This window comes from Seriola dumerili, unplaced genomic scaffold (assembly GCF_002260705.1).
Source record: "Seriola dumerili isolate Sdu_G_001 unplaced genomic scaffold, Sdu_1.0 BDQW01000035.1, whole genome shotgun sequence".
Lineage (NCBI taxonomy): Eukaryota > Metazoa > Chordata > Actinopteri > Carangiformes > Carangidae > Seriola > Seriola dumerili.
In genome coordinates this window covers 5447610-5464906 of record NW_019174290.1, presented here as the reverse complement: position 1 = coordinate 5464906, position 17297 = coordinate 5447610, and the positions used below count along the sequence as shown (strand labels likewise).

At 41.5% G+C, this 17297-nt stretch overlaps 1 protein-coding gene across 1 annotated transcript in view; it reads left to right on the top strand.

Moving 5' to 3' along the window:
• The first annotated feature begins 376 nt into the window (after nucleotides 1–376).
• hhip (hedgehog interacting protein) overlaps nucleotides 377–17297 on the top strand; it is a 35198-nt gene continuing 18277 nt past the window's right edge. Inside the window, exons 1-4 of the mRNA XM_022738349.1 lie at nucleotides 377–1143; nucleotides 5220–5412; nucleotides 10180–10324; nucleotides 12509–12710. Coding sequence (XP_022594070.1) covers nucleotides 874–1143; nucleotides 5220–5412; nucleotides 10180–10324; nucleotides 12509–12710 — 810 coding nt within the window. The 5' untranslated portion in view covers nucleotides 377–873. The remainder of the gene's footprint in view (nucleotides 1144–5219; nucleotides 5413–10179; nucleotides 10325–12508; nucleotides 12711–17297) is intronic.

The following is a 17297-nucleotide window of genomic DNA, read 5'->3' as shown; positions in this document are numbered from 1 at the left end:
AGGGGAAAGTTAGGAGCCTACTGTAGGCTACTTTTTCTCTGGGCTATTGTTGTCATTTGCCAGTTATCAATCAAAGTAAGTCATTATATTTTGTTTACATCATAAATATAAAACTTAAGAAAAATTTTTTTTTTACCACTGTGAGTGACAGTCATTGTCTTTGGTTTTTCGGTCGATTGAGCTCAACAGTGAAACTCCTACTGCCTCCACTCTCCGTCCTCCGCTCTGCCAGGTAACCGTTTACCTCGACGTGGACGCGACTGCGGCCACATGCGCGCTCCCGCCAAGTCATACGTCACCGTGCTCGCTCCTCTTCTCGCGCGCTGGTTAAAAAGAAGGAGGAAAGAGCACGGGAAAACATGTGAGCGCTCTGAGGACTTTAGTGAGAGACAACTTTTATTTTCTTATATGTTTTTTGACCCCGTGCATGCACAAACCGCCTTGCTGTGCTCAAAAGGAATTACATCTGAAAGGAACGTCACGGCTCTTTTGCAGTACACGGTGTTTTGAGGGTTTGACTTTTTTTGTTCATCAGGATAAATTGTGTTATTGTTTTGCTTTTATTTTTTTATATTTCTGGGTTGTACTCTATAAGCAGAAGCAACAATAATTTATTTTTAAACATCGTTCTTTATAGCAGTGACTCCAATTTAGGACACCTGCTCTGACAAACAGCATATTTGTAATTACCTTAGTAATTGGCTTCTGCTACTTGGAGAAATAGTCCAAATAAAAATATATAGGCTATTGCATTGCAGGTTAACCTCACTCTCTTGATAAAGGGGACTTATTTCGTGTTTTTTGTTGTATTTTCCCTTTTTTTCCTTTTCTTTTTTTTCTTTTTTTTTTGTTAATTTTATGCTTATTTAAAGTATGAAACATTTGCAATTTGTCCTCGTCCTGGCCATCGCGGTCAACGTATGGGAATGTGGAGACGCAAAATTCGGCGAGAGGGGAGAAATTAGCCCCAGGAGGAGACGATGTTACGACGGCAGCTTGCCCAAGCGGCTGAAGAAAAGGGAGCGAAAAGTGTTGCTTGACGGCAGCAGCAGCGGAGAAGTTTGCCACAGGTTGTATCCCCGTGTGTCCTGCTGTCCCACTAGGAGAGCTGCCTATCAGATCCTGCACCGCAGGGATGCGAGGGGAGGTTAATGTCTATCCACCACGTTTTTTTTTTTTTTTTTTTTTTTACAACTAAAACGCCTCAGGAGATGCATTTACAGCCCTTGTTTATTGTCATTCTGCCTCTTATTGACGACAGCTGAATTTAGGGATGGTCAGGGGAAATTGCCCTGGGCTATACTGCTTCTCATTGTCCCGATGAAAAGTCTTATTTTAACATTCTACAGGGACATATGCGTGTATGGTATCCTGTGGTAGGTGATCTTACCCTATCTTTGTGTTTTTGTAATTATTGCCAATTGGTCTGCCTTATGAAATCCCCATTTGAGATATATAGGCTCTTGTAGGCTATGTCTGATCTGTTAATTTATCGTGGTTTAAGTTTTTAATGTCTTATGATATCGCCCACCACCCTTACAATCTTCTGATAGCAACTTGTTTTGCTCGTACAGTTTATATTTTATATCTTTCCGCGAGGGCTTGGCTGTTTCTTCTTTTGATAACCTGTTGTAAAATTAAGTAAATTTCTGGGTTCTTTTTCATTTTGTTTTATCAAGTGTCTCGCTTTCCTCAATCTGGTGCAACTCTAATTCAGCGTGTCCAATGCGCTTCGCCGTTACCATGGTAATCACTCGCCGATTTACGTTGCTTCTCGCTACTCTCCGCTACAACTGTCAGGAGTAATGGGTACTAGCTAAACTGTTGAACCGTTTACTCGAAAAGGTAGGACCTCGGTTGTACTTTTAAAAAAAAATCAAACATCAACGGGAGCTGGGAGCTGATAGCGAGCTGTTTTCATGTTGTTGGTTTAACAACTATTCGTTCTCTTTTCGGGGTTAACCTACAGGATTTTGTTTGCTTTACGTAGCAAGGGGGAAGCTCCACCAAATGTACCGTACCCTAGCTTTTACCTAACCTTCTTGACAGTTACAGGATAGACCGAAGTGATACGTTGGGTGTTAAAATGTCGTGTAAACTAAGGTTTAAAACCTCTGCCCGGTTTCGAGGGGGTAAAGGGAGGAAAAAAGCGACTGTATGTGCTAAACTTGTAGCGGATTCCGTTGGATCCTCACCGGGCCATTCTCATGTAAACCACTCCTCGAATCATTCAGTGGCTGGGTGGTATCTCACTTTGTGTTGCGACAAAAAGCCATATTGCATCATTTAATTTGCTCAAGTCATGCAAATAAAAGGGGGGAAACTGAATAGGACGAACTCGACTTCTCCTCCTCCCCACTACACTGCCCACACACGGAGCCCTTTCTGATTATGGCAAAAGAATAACAACAACACCATTGTGTTTGTTGGTTTCGCTAATGGGAGAAGCTGGAGAACATCACTCTCCCCCAGTCATCAGCCCTGTCCAAGTGTTAATGTCTTTGAGAGGGTGTGTGTCCTTCACTATATCCCCCTGCCAACCAACTTACACCTATTCCCTGAGGACAAGTGCTTTGTTAAAGCTTAGTGTTGCCTACATCAGTGCTCTCCCCCTCTCTCCCAGTCTCTCAACCGTATGAGGTTTGCAGAGCATCACAGATTTCTTGCAATTTAAAGAGAATTGATTTTTTCAAGTGTGGCATTGTGTTTTAATGTTTGTACTGGCAGTTTCACTGGCATTTCAAAGCCATTATGCGGACGCTGTCTTAGAAGGAAGTAATCATGTAACAGCTGTTCTTCCACGTGGAGCTATGCATTGCAGCGTAGTGTGAAGCCAAATAAGTTAATAGCAGTTTTATTTTCTAATGCCATCATAGCTCCATGTTTCTGATTATGGCTCAGTTCTTGCCTTGTTTTAGCATGTCCTCAGCAAAAGTGCAACAGCTGAGCCTCATTGCCATTTTCTCCCTGCTTTTGAGGAACATACTCACCGAGATTCAGCAAAAGACAACAAACAAAGGTCTACTTGTTCTGGTTTGGATGATGGCAACATTGGAGCCCATCCCAGCAACATATGGACACAGGGCATGGCTGAGAGAACACAAATGCTACTCTCCATGGACCTTGTGCCAGCCCATGGCACACAGAATCAATGGGCAATTTAGAGCAGGAGGGCAGGCATGCCCACAACACTACATGGCATGAGTGGAGAGGGCATGGAGGCAGAGGAACACACCACACATACAGGGTCATAGCCAGCCTGGAGCTCCCTTTTTGAGTAAAATGTCAACAGTTTGATTAAAAAAAAAAATAGGATTCAGTTTGGAGTATATATATTGAAACTCAGCTAAACTAGAATTTCTTGTCACTCTTCAATTACTTATTTATACTGCATTTTGTGATGAGACATTTACTGTGTGTATGTCAGCATATTTTCAGGCAGACCCTCAGGGTATTGCCAGAGGTTCCACCACCTGTTGGGTAAACACAGCTCTGTACAACTTCTAAACAGAAAATCTTTTCCTCAGTTGCAGTTTGTTCTGCAATCAGTGTAAAGTGTAAGGCGTCCATATGTTGGCCTTGGAACCGCTGGTGTAATTGACTTCGACAGACTGCTAATTTGTTGATACCAGAATGGGAATGATGTGTCTGTCTATCTCTAAATTGGTGTTTACACATGGACCTCACACAGAGCAAAGCACTACCAGCCTGCCTGCCTGACTGCCCAAGCAGCACAGCTCTTGACCTAAAACAGATTACATTGTGTTTTAATACAGCTAATTTGTTATGTAAATAATCCTGCTAATTTCTTTTGGATTAACTCTTTGTGTACTTTTGCGTAATGACCTCAAGTCAGGCTTTGAGGCTCTTATTTGGCTTCATTCATTTCATGCCCTGAGATCTGTCAGACATGGGAATTATAATTTGACTTTAACTGTTTGTGAACTTGGGTAAGTAGGCAGTGAATGAGTGAATGAGATTTCTCTGTGTATTTCTCCAAACAGACAGGGTGTTCCAACCGCACTGTATAACAAACCAATATCAAAGGATATAGAAGTGGATATTACAGACATGCTGTTATGATGTGATATTATGCTCTGAATATAGTATAGAAAAAGTGAAACATCAGTGTACTTCAACTTTAAATTTCCCAGTTGCAGTGGCTTTGATATAATTCACTTTGTGTACATGAGATTGTAAAAACACAAAAGACAGTTTTCAGTGGCAAAATTAGGAAAGAGGCTATACCACCATTACCGGTGAAAATTTGCAGTGCTATGCAGTGTGAACTGTGGTGTATTCATGCAGATAGTGCAGAGATGCTGCGGACTTTCACATTGCGCAAGTGACTGTCTTCCTCCTCATTCCTCATTCTACAGATGAAAAAATATAAAGTTGCTGTGTGAAAGAACTGTTCAGCACAATACCAACCCTTACAGCTGCTTGTCAAATCTGTAGATAATGTAGAATATAAACAGAGATAGCATTGTCGTTTAACCTACAATGTGGCATGTGGAGTAATGTTTTGGGCAGTAGGAAGCAGTAACAACTAGGTTTATGACATTTAGTGTTGCTTCACACCTTGTTGCCAGCCAGAGACTATCTCACTTTGCATGTGACATATGGGAGCTAGGTGTTGTTAACATACAGTTGCTATCTGAATGCGCTGTTGTATTATGAGAGTAACTTTGTTGGGCAGAGATCCTTGCCTTTCTGTGTGGTACCTGCTGTGGGATTGGCTAATTTAGAGCTGTTAAATAGAAAAGTCTGGAGAGGGCTGGAAAGTGCTAAGGCATCTGTTTTTTATTGTAGGAAAAATCTAAACATTTAATTAAACACATTAATTAAGCATGAATTAACATTGCATGGTCTGATATATACACATCTAACATTGAAAAAGTTAGGTACATACTTTTAAGGGCTAATATTTTCCTATAAAAGGTCATTTGAACTCACTCAGATCATTTGTTATAGTCCTTGAAAATCTCAAACAGTGTCTTAAGTTGTCAGAAATTGAAGATAATGAAGATTTGAAAATGCACCCTACAATCTAAACTTTCCGTGCTTCATAGTGTAGTGTTTATGATGTTAATATCTCCAAATGTCCAGCTAATCCTAAACTACATGTTGGCTTGCCTGTGCGATGTGAAGAAAGAAGTAAAAAGTTAACAGCCCACCATTTTAATCAGGCATTGGTCCTTGTTGCGTGTGGTCTCCAGATTTTCTCTACCAACAACACCGAATGTGGACGTCTCCTGGAGGAGATCAAGTGTGCTCGCTGCTCCCCCAATGCCCAGGTGTTGTTCCACTCCTTGGACATGGATAAGATGCCACACAGGGAGCCAGACTTGCCGCGTCTCTGCCAGGACTTCTGCCGCGAGTTCTACTACACCTGCAGGGGGCACATACCAGGTAATTACACAGATAATAATGACCATGAATGTTACTTGAATTACAGCTCCTGTGCGGTTACCTGGTGATTCGCAAGCAAACATACAGTATACACATGAAGAGAGGAAGTGGAAGTACAGAGATGCTATACTTGCTCAGTTCAGTCTCTCATACATTTGAAATGAAACTGACACTTGTGATTGTGATAAATGCAAATTCACATCAGGCCTCATTTTTCATTGAGACTCAGCCTGCACATGTAGAACTGGCAGATTTTTGGACTTATGCAAGAAGTGGTGCGTCAGTAGTCTGGTCTGTGAATATTTATTTATCCAGCTCTTACCTCATCTGACCTCACCTCCATTTGTTGCTGAGCTTGTCTCACCCGTTTGCTTGCTTGCTGCCTCGCTCCTTGCTTTACTGTTGCACTTTAATGTATCAGTAAATTTGCCTGCCTGTACAGACACACCACCAGTTTGCTGATTAGACTGCAGACTGATCCAGCATATTTGGTCTTGCAAATAGTAGAGCGATATTTGTGCTTTTTATTATGCAGTATTCGGTCTAGCTGTGTTTATGGCACCAGGTGCAGAAAGTTTTGTTCTCTTGTTTCTGTTGGGTTTGTTTGGATCATGGAAGTTTATTTTAAGCAGCATAAACTTGCAAATATTTCACTTTTTTGAAAACTTTGAGCGTAGTAACAATACACAGATTTGAGGCATTTCCTGACATGTGAATGGAAAATATTAAATTTGCAAAGGTCGGTGTGAGAACAAATTTCTCACATGCACTAACAAAAGCAGACCCAGCCTGACCAGTGTACCAGAAAACTTGACTAGAGCAGAATGAACTATTTTATGACCTGTTCCCTGGATACTGCTCCCCAGACTCAACTCCTGGAGTTGATTCTGTATTTGGGATGCATACGCACCCTAGCTGTGGTCTAGACATGACTGCCCGCCACTCGCCTTCCTCAGACATAAGCTGTCACTTAAAAACCTGTGTCTCATGCTCTGCTATCAGTGTTTTTATTTAAGTAGTAAGTTAACATGAATCTAAACACAGTTGAAGTGTTGCTTTGCCGGCCCTTGTTGTCTCTGACTATTAGCTGTACTGTGAGATGGCAGAATCCACATAACAGGGAAAAAAGTTCATTGATGCAACAGTTTTCCTCATGGATATGTTACTGTTAAATGATAGGAACCCTTCTGCCCCTTGAAAGCATTTGGTCTTCAGAACAATTTCCTTTGAAGGGATGCAAGATCACAGGTACCTGTGCCTTCAGAGTGCATACCAAACATGATCAAACACTTTTTGACTGTCTTTTCTCCTCCAGCCAAGTCTTCTTCCAATCTCTGTCGCCACAAACTGATTAGATCTGCCCAGATTTGCAAACAGAGAACAGTTTCAAACACATTTGTCTTCAACCCACCCACATGGTATGCTGCAGCTCTAGTCAAATATCAAACACATACATTCCATCCAAGTCCATCCGAGTCTGCATCTAATGGCCTGCTGGCATATCATGTACAACACTTGAACTACACTGATGGTGGCGAGGGGACGCCACAGCGCACAGAAAGAGGGAAGAAGAAGACTGGTCTGGAATGACATTACTTTCTCATAAGCTGACAGACATATGGGCTCAGAGAGTCAAACCAAAAAAGCTCAAGAGAGGAATCCAGAGAAGAATCCCCCCTCCCTCTGTTCACTGTCGTGCTCCTCCCCGCTCAGCCCCCCCAACCCTCCACAGATCAGCATATGTGGTGACGAATGACACATTTATTTTTCTACAAAGGTTGTGTGTATGTAAAACTGCTGAAGTGCATCAAGATGTCAAGTACTTAGGGTGGGCCACCCAGGTTGCCTTGGAAGATAACCAGATGGAAGTATAACTTTAGCGCTGGGGAGCCGGGAATATGGACAGAGTTCTGTCTCTCTCTCTTTTTCTCCACCTCTCGCTATCCTCTGCTAAACTCTGTCTTTCTTGCTTATCTTTTTTCTTTTTCATGCTCTTCCTTTTCGTCTCTTTTACTTCTCTCTTCCAATCTTTTCCAATCTTTTCCAATCTTATTTGCATAAACAGCAACAGTTCTGGTGGCATTTTTGTATATGCAAGTCAGTGACACTGAATATAACCATACACATGAACAGACAGTATGACAAGTCCTTAACTTCTGCTAATTCAAAATGGCTGGCCAAAGGTTTTAAAATGAAACAGTAGCCTTTACAGCATCCATAACTGTCGTCCTGCTCCCATGAAACTCCCCACTGGCCCTTGATTAGGCCGTGCACTTAGCCCCTATTTCTCCGTAAAGACATTTACTGCCTTGACTCTCACTTCAGCATAGGAGGCCTCCCACCTTCCCCGCACTCGTCTTCTCTTATGTCCTTCTCCCCTCTTCACTCATCCCCCCACCCTGCACCCGAGGTCCCCAACCAGCATGGTTAAGATAACTGCAGACACAAGTGGGTGGGTGGTATAGCCAGAGATGTGTGTGTGTTTCTGTGTGTGTTTGATCTCCATGTTGTGTTTAGATGTTTGAGGGGATATCCTATCACCTCTAGTATTTGGTGCGGTTAGCCCTTGCGGTTGGTGTGTGGCAGGAGAGGGAGATGAAAGGAGGGACAGGGAGAATCCTGTTTGTGTTTTTATCACTGGTGTATTTGCTCTTCTCTTTCCTCTGAGGGACTGACTAAAGGAAACAATATTGGCAAGATTGTTTTTAGGTCGCAAAGGGCCTCTGAGACCCACTGCACACTGCTTTTTGCCGAGAATAATGTTGTGACTGCACTGGCTGGAGGCGTAGCTGTGTGTGACTACCATGTTTACGCAGATCACTTTTGGCTCCGGCAATGAAACATTTTAGGTAAACAAACAGACCAAAGGGAAATAAGAAATGATGTGAGGGCAGTTTTACCTTGAATTCACACGCTAAATTAGTAGAAAACAGTCAGTATTTGGGCAACATCACATCTTTGCCTGGCAATACAAGCAAAGAATATCTTTCAGCCTGAAAACATTTTTGTTTATTCAGAATTACATGCCATATTTAACAGGTTGATTATTTCATTTCCCATGCTGTGCCCATGTGTTACTCACTATTGCAAAACAGTCAAACCCTTTTGAAGGATAGAGCAAGTGGTTATAGAACAAGAATTCAGGGTATAATGAAATGGTGTTTGGTCCAATTCATTGAATGAACACAGTTTTCTAAGGGGAAACTACAATGGAGTGACCTTTATACCTCAGCTTGTGTGTACAGCAAGAATAAGATGTTAAGTTTATAATGTTCTGAGGTTATGACATAATATGAGGACAAATTTAAATACCATCATTTCAAATTCTGTGAAATCTGGAAGTTTCTCAGCCTTTCTATGTCAGTGTTTTTCCATTTGGTTCTTTCTTTCTGATATGCAGTATAGTTTCTGTTGATAATTTGATTGGATTTGTGTTGGGGTGTGTTCAGGCTGTGTGAGAAGAGCCTCTACACCAGCTGGATGAGGGGAATATGACTGTGATTTGTCATGGCATGTGTGGGCATAAACACTCGGGTTTGATTTTTCTGTATATACAGTGTTTATTTGCAGAACATCCTTCATAATGTAAATTTAATCCCCTGAGTTAACTGCAAGGGAGACATATTGGTCGCAGTAAAAAGTGAAATACTTTTGACCAGACTTACAATGGGACATCCAGTTTAATACTTACACGTCATTAATCATATACATGGGTCTCCGTGCTTTGTATCTCATGTCTCAGCCTGTGGAGAGTATTATGGGGTGAAGGTATACACTATGTAGTTTTTTATAGAAATGATATCCTTCTGAAGAACACTTCTTCTGGGATGTCACTAAACAACAAGACACCAACCAACCCTCAAATGATCCATAATTCAGCTGATATATACTGATACTGATATATGCTGATATTTTCAGTGCCATACAGAGAAAATGACAGTCCTGGATGTATGTATTTCAAATTCTTCATTATCAACTGCAGCCTAGATGACCATATCCAGAGCTAACTTTATGTGTCTTACAGCCACTTGCAAGGTGTTGCTATCCATTTCCAATAGGCTTTCCGTTTCTTGTTCTCCCATCAGCAGTCACTGTAAATTCATCGAACACTGGCAGCTGGAGTACACTGACACTCCACACTAGTTCTAACAATCTAAAGTAGCTAGTATTTAAAGGAGGGGTCCTCCAGTTGGAGCAAATCCAACCTCATCACTGTCCTCTATGTTGCCAAACACACTTCAAAGAAAGCCAGACTCTGAGTTTTTTCCATAGGATTTCATTAGGATGAGTGCAGGAACATCATTTCATAAATCAAAATAATGAGAGTGTAAACTAAAATTGAGAATGCAATCTTTTTGCTCTCTGGAGGAGGCATAGTTCACTGCAGAACCCCGTCTAATCTGTGATCCATTTGGTTTGGCCCTCTTTCTCTTCACTTGTTCATTTCAGCCCAGTCTAGCCAGAATTTGGTTTGGCTCATCAAGCATAACTCCAGCCCTCCCCGACACACAAGCACATCCTTTCTCTCTTCGTGTGTCTCTCATTTACTCTTTCGTTCTCTCTACGCATACTCATGCACGCACACACATATAGTACAGCCATGATACGCTACATAAAGTACCATAAAAACAACATTAGGAGAATATTCATTTAATTTTCTGGATTTAGCCGGCTACATGAGCCCAGTTTATGAAGTCATTTAACCATGCAGTATCTACAGTAAGTGTAAGAGCCTCTGTCTATGTCTGTATCTGTTGTGTTTGCTAGAACTGTTCCAAGCTGATGTGGATGAGTTCTGCCAATACTATGGGAGGAGGGATGCCAGTCTATGCTTTCCAGATTTTCAACGAAAGCAACCACAAGGGCAAGATTCCAACTACTTGGGAGATGAGAAAATAGAAGATATCAGCAGGTTTGTAGTCTGACTTTTACCATGTTTTATTCCATTTGAGGATTGAGTTACAACATGGAAGATGTGCATATTATTATTTTGAATTATTTTTGGCTAGTTTTTAAATGTTTTTCAGCCAAGTGAAGTTTGCAGGTTTCATTAGTGCTTATGAGTTCAGATTCTTGACATTCAACCTTGAGTTTTATGTTATTGTAGAAACAGACAGCTTCTGTCCATGTTCTGGATTTACTAGTCTATTTTGACACGGTCCATACTTTCTGTCAGAAATGCCATGCCATTTCTTCTCTAATCCTAAAGTTTGTCCAGACTGCTTTTGCTCAGCTTTGCTCACATAATGAAAATGCTTATCCTGCGTCATTTTGTTTGCCTCCCTCACTGCAAAGGTCTGTACATCACAGAGGGCTTTGCCCTTTTGTCCATGGGGGGATGCCTTTCATCTATTGTTTTCCCTGAGGCAAGAAGGCCAAGCAGCATGTGCACCTGAATAACAGCAACCAACATTCAGTCAAATAACCTCTAACAGTCAGAGTCAGGGGCTCATTTGTTGCTTTTGCGCCTTATCCTCTGAGAGTTGTACTCTGGTAAATGACAGTAAGCAGGACTCCCGTACGTTGGAGGCTAGGAGAACGTGCCAAAATTCAGTCAAACTTATTGGCTAATAATATAGCCTTTTTTTTTTGGCGTGGACCTGAATTGCTCATGTGCTCCTTGCGTAATACACAGAGGGAGTAGTTTTGCACTTTTTGGTATTTTCATGGCTGTTGGTGTGTTACTCATCCTGGGAGCACATAGAAAACAGGATAGGACAAGAAAAATCCATCATTATACATTATCAGTGTGTGTATCAGTTAGCTATGGGCTGGTATCAGTTGTGGCCAATTATACCAGTCTCTTTTATCACACTTATAATCAGTGTCCTCTGCACTGAAGTTGCCATATTTAAAGGTGAGAAAGCTGCAAGGGTTTTTGGCCTTGTCTCTACAGGTTGGTCAGATAGATGCAGAGTGGAGGGTAGACAAGTGTGAGTCAGTGTGAACGTCCTGCACTACTTCTGCTAAATCTCTTAAAAAGATGGCGTTGACGCACACACATTATACACAGAGAGGACTGAGCTGGTGTTTTTAAATGAAGATGGAAAGACAGAGAGAGAACAGGTGGTTGTGAGGGAGTTCAGTGATGCAGAGAGGAGAATGGGGCTTTTGTAGTCCTATAATATTTCATGGCTCTGAGTAAAATATGTGTGTCCAATGCATCCTTAGGATATCATAATCTGCCACACTGCTGATGACTTTCACAGCCTAAAGTCGCAACCAGCCAGACAGATGTACTATAAATCAGAAGTTTGAATGTTTAATTTTAAACAATCTGATGTGTGCTGTGCAAGATTTTATATAGGGAACCAGTGGATCTGGGGTACATAGTCAGACTTTGTTACCCAGATCAAAGACTGTAGATGGGAAGTGTGGTGTACTTTTTGTGCCCTCAGATGGGTATAGAGGGAGTTAATCAGTAGAAAGTTTTCATATAACACACAATTTGTACACTTGAAAGAAACTGGTAGGAATCAGATGCTGATAAACTGGTTTTGGATTTGGAGTTGGATATTTAAATGTGTTTATTGCCAGGAATGCCTAGTGAAGTTAAATTAAGCAAGAAAAGCATTCATAAAACATACATAATCCTCCAACTAAAATCATGGCACAACAGCTCAGAACAACAGTGTGCAGTGGGCTGTCAGTGGTTCAGTCTGGTGCATAGTCAGTGGTACAAAACTCTGTCCATCTTCACCCATATAATGTAGTGTTTTGCCAGCGACACTCACGTTTCTCTGTTTCTCTGTCCATCGTGGTGAATAGAAGGTCACCAAATGAGTTAACTAGCAAAGGTGAGAAAAACCTCACTGTGCACATTTGACTTCCCATTTCAAAACCAAGGCATGGGATTGGTAGAGTGTAGTTGTATTTACCACCCTAGATAGCAAAGTGGCATGTATTTATGTTAAATCAAATGGCTGTCAATGGAAAATGATTGTTAATGCCATGTTGTTATATCTTACTGCTGATTATTTCATGCTTGCCACCAAATACTACTACTCCACATTCTCTCATGCCCCTTCTACCTTATAACTGGATTATTCACCACCACTATCGGTCTCTGGTCTTCTGTATCTTCCCTGTTACCCAGGAAACACAAACACAACTGCTACTGTGCCCAGGAGGTGTTGAGTGGTCTGAGGCAGCCGGTGGCCGTGGTACACTGCGGGGATGGATCTCAGCGGCTATTTGTCCTGGAGAGGGAGGGTATTGTCAGGATACTCAACCATGACCTCGAGCTAATCAAGGAGCCCTTCCTGGACATCCACAAGCTGGTGCAGAGCGGTCTGAAGGTAGGAATGAGCTTGCTTTCATAGTGTAAACTGTATTGAAGGAATTACAGTGGTAGTATGATAATAGGGAAAAGAACTTGGCTGATGGAGTATGAAATATTTTTGTGACACATTTCTAGAGTAGGCGAGTAATGTGGGGGAGCCTTAACCCTAGTCTTTACAACGCAACTGTTTGCACCTATGTAAACGTGTGAGGAACATCTCCAGCCAAGACAAATCCCTTGAAAGTGGTGCCTGCTCACTATTAGCATTCAATTATGTAATTATACCAAGCAAGCAGTCATTCATCAAATCTGGTCGCGGCTAATCATTTTGCTATTATCTGCTAATTAACTGTACGTACAGCACACATCGTGCTCACTGCTAATTTTCCGCTAATTCTCACAAGATGGGTTAATGGCTTTCTTAATCTCTCCCATATTGTTCCCTTAAGGTTTCTAATATCATGGTGACTTACTCAATACCCCACATGATGACTGTTTAAATTGGAACCTTGGCTACACTCTTTATTCATGTCAACAAGAACATTTTTATCGGATGTCTGTGATAACTTTTAGCCTTCTCTTGCTCTCTTAGTGTAAAATGATGGGGGTTAGTATTATATGTGGTGTGCAGAGCTAAAATAATTGACATGTCTACATTTCTGACAGGAAGTAGCATTGATGTAGAATTTACCTTGTCTGAGTGACACACTACATGATATGATGTCAGGGGGCAAGTAAACATGTGCTCTACTTCTGTTTGGTTTTGCACCCTCTCTGAGAAAAATAAACACAGGCAAGGAAGTAAAAAGAAATTAAGGTGCAAATGAGGTATCTTTTCTCATTTATATCTTTGAGGCTGGTGCAGATGTTTGGAAAATGTCAGATGTGTTGTATAGTAGATGTTTGTCAACAAATTGTGTGTAGTGGTGTAGTGTTCTTGAAATATCTTCTTTGTGACTTTGGAAATATTGCAAGATTTAGACATATATTGTTTGTAATGTGACATATCCTGTAGTTCTAAGAATTCTCTCTGGATATCTCAGTTACAAAGACATCTTCATAGTAATGTATTGATATTTATTTTTTATCCATAATCATTACTGCATCTCAGATTTAGAATCTGAAAATTGTTCTGGAATTGTTTAGATCGAACGAGGAGATGGTGTAGCTGGGATGTTTGGGGGCACACTCCCAGACAGGAAGTTTATCTATCACGCATGCCTCCTGCTCCTCCACTGACAAGACCTTTTGTTTACAAAGAGTCAAACGGAGCACGGCATTTGAATATGCAACTGCCTCTTGCAGGATGCTCTCCCTGCTCTGCTCAGCTTTCTTATCATCATTCAATCCAAACTGGTTGTGGATAAAGTCATCATTATGACAATTAGACGTGGCTCAATCCCCCCGCAGGCCCCAGGAGTCCTATTCTGTGATGTTGGCTGCCAGAACGGGCTCCCAGCCACACGGGGTGGACAGGACCAGGGGAGGGCTAAGGTGTTTACTGGCAGCATCAACAGGATGGAGCTGCCTTTATACAGAGAGAGGAACCCAGGCACCCAGGAGACAGGGCAGATAACAGGTTTATCATCAGCCCCATGCACATGCTTTGATTGTAATGTTCTGTGTTTCCTCCTGCTCTTCTATCCCCCTCCTTCCATGGATCCCCCCGGTGCCAATTAAGCTGAACTGCACAGAAACAATGCTGTGCTGTGGTGGTGTGGGCTCCTCGCTGCGCTGTGGGTGTTCTTCTCCTGAAATTCAATCTCTATACTCCAGTCCCCATCCCACCACACACACACGCACGTGCACATGCTTACGCGTGCGCGCGCACACACACACACACACACACACACACACACACTCTCTCTCTCTCATCGTAATAGTGGTCTCTCCAAACCTAACTGACTGGATAGGATATGGTTCACAATTTCTGTATGTGGCAGATTTTAACTATTGTTCTTACTGCAATCTTGATGAAATTGGATTTTTGAGTCTAAAACAATAACAATTTTTGAGATTTTAAATATGAAATGTAGATTTAATAACCCATATTTGTGCCTTACACACATACTAAAACAAACATTTTTGTCATTTTTTTAGTATTGTTCTGCTCCAATGTTCTACTGTTGCGCATCAAACTCGGCAGAAGTGATATGGAAGCACTCTAGTCATTTAGTTTGCTTGTTTATAAAAAATACAATAAAAAATAAAATATTGATTACAACTTAAACTCCAAACAATACATACAGTTCTGTCACCAAATGAATAAAAAATTACCAACCTAAATTTCAAAACTTTCAGTCCAGTATTCAACAAACTAAGAGTTTCTTTTGCGGTAATTTGAGTTATGCTCAGATTTTACTAAATTCTCATGAAGTGTGAGGAGGCAATAGTATGTTGTGCATTATATATCCAAGTGCCACACAAGCACAGCTGTGATTCAGTGTTGTGTATCTCCTTAGTTTTACAGAGAGCAAAACTTTCAGCATACATGATTTATATAAAGATATAAAGATGTATAAAGAGTTGCTCTCAAGGCAACAGTTAAAGCCAAAAAAGATACTCTTTGATATACATGCAGCTTCTTCTATATTCTGTAATGTATAGTGTTTTTTTGTAGACTTGGACGCTAAACTTCAGCCACTGTTCAAACAATGACAGCATCTTGCACTGTACAGCTTGAGAGAAGACGCTCCAGAGCAGCATATGTGATGGTTACAGTGAGTGTTATAAATGAAGACATCTGTGAGCAGCACCCCAAAGCTGACAGTCCACTGACATGTATTAGCCTGTGTAACAGGGGTGAGGGGAGTGGGAGGGGGCTCCAATAAAATATTTCACTGCTAAAACAAATAAGTCACAGCATGTTATTCTTTCTGTCTGCTGCTCTGCACTGTCAGCGGCCATCAGAGGCTCAGGGCTGCTCCCATACAGACTAAAATAAGTGGCCTTACTCATCTTCACTATTTACTCTGCCTAGAAGCAGGGGTGGGGTCAAACTCATGTTGATCTCACTATTATCCTCAGACAGTGGGATGTCTGCTTGTGAAAGCTGAAGTGCTTACAGATATGTAGCATGCAAAAAAAACGTCTTTCTATGAACTTTATGGCTCAGATGATGGATTATATCTTATTCTTGGTTGGGAGGATTACTGTATCATGGGAGTGCTGTGTATCTCCCATAGAATTTATGTATTAACAGGTGGAGGGGTTGCAATGGATATTTGACTGTGTGATTCTCATTGCACAAGAGAAAAGCAGGGAATACTACACAGGATGTGTGTATTGTCTGTGTGTGAGGGAGGTGTCAGCGTACATGCTTCAGGTAGTCTTTGAGTGAAGGGCGTATACATTGTTATGCTCCAATCAACTCATGTGGAATGTCTTTTGGTGGAGGAATGCCCATGAGCCAGTGAGGAAGGATCAAAAGGTTCAGGGTAACAATGCATGAGCCACCACATGCGTCACTAGGACTCAAAGACAGCTGCCCCTGCAGAATTGGAAATCGTAGCGTTGTGTGTGTCACTACCTCCGCCACTCAGACAGGGTCAGCATTCCATGTAATGCACCGTGAGATGTGAGATAACAACCGCTCTACATCCCTGCACCTCACTTTCCCAGCTTTCTGTGGAATGACGCCAACACTTTGACAGTGCCAAAGCCGGAGCCCCAGAGAACAGAATTGGAGGGAAAGAAGGAATGCAGAGGCAGGTGTTTGTGAGAAATGAAGAGATAATACCTCATGAGAGATTCAATCAGAAACCCTTGCCCGGCTGTAGAAGAATGATGGCAGTCATAAAAAAGACAAAGATGTTCTGGACGAAAATGGACGGAATGTGTTTTAAGTTGACACAGCAGAGTAATTTGTATAGTTTGATGGAGCTTTGGAGATGGTAGGCACTATAACCAGAAACATTAACATGTGTTATGTAGGAATAATGTCCCCATAACAGTCAGGGAGCTATAAGATAAAGTTACTATAAAAAAGCAGAGAATCTTGTAGCCTACTTCCAAATCTTCCTCATCTTTGTGCATATATATAATTCATTAAAAAAAAACAATTTAATGACACAAATATGAAGCGTTACACAAAGTATAAATGCATACATTGTGGTAGCTAATTAAATGTACTATGACACAAGGCAGAACAACATTCCTAAATCTAAGTGCCACCTCTAATTTAACTTTACAATGGACAATATGTAGAACCTGTAGTTTGTTCATTCTCTACATGAGCTTGTTTATACAGTATATTAGTTTTTGAGCTGTGCCAAGAATATCTTACTTACTGCAGCTTTGGCAGTAGTTTTACCATGATCAGTGCTCAGGTTGGCACTTTGTCTTATTTTAATCAAGGTATCTCCTTGGATTGGCTCTGCAGTGAAAGGCTCTCTGATGCAGTGTTTGTTTCTTATGGCTCTGGTGCCAGCTCTGCTGTTCGCCTGCTGCTGAAGGAGCTAGTCATTAGCAAGGAAGCTAATATTTCAGCTCATTTAACCACTGTATATCTTGGTGGTCCCACCCCCCTTTTGGCTCTGGATCTAGGCCTCTTTGGAATTGTGGTTTTTGACCCCCTCCCTACGGTGAGTTTATTTTGGGGATG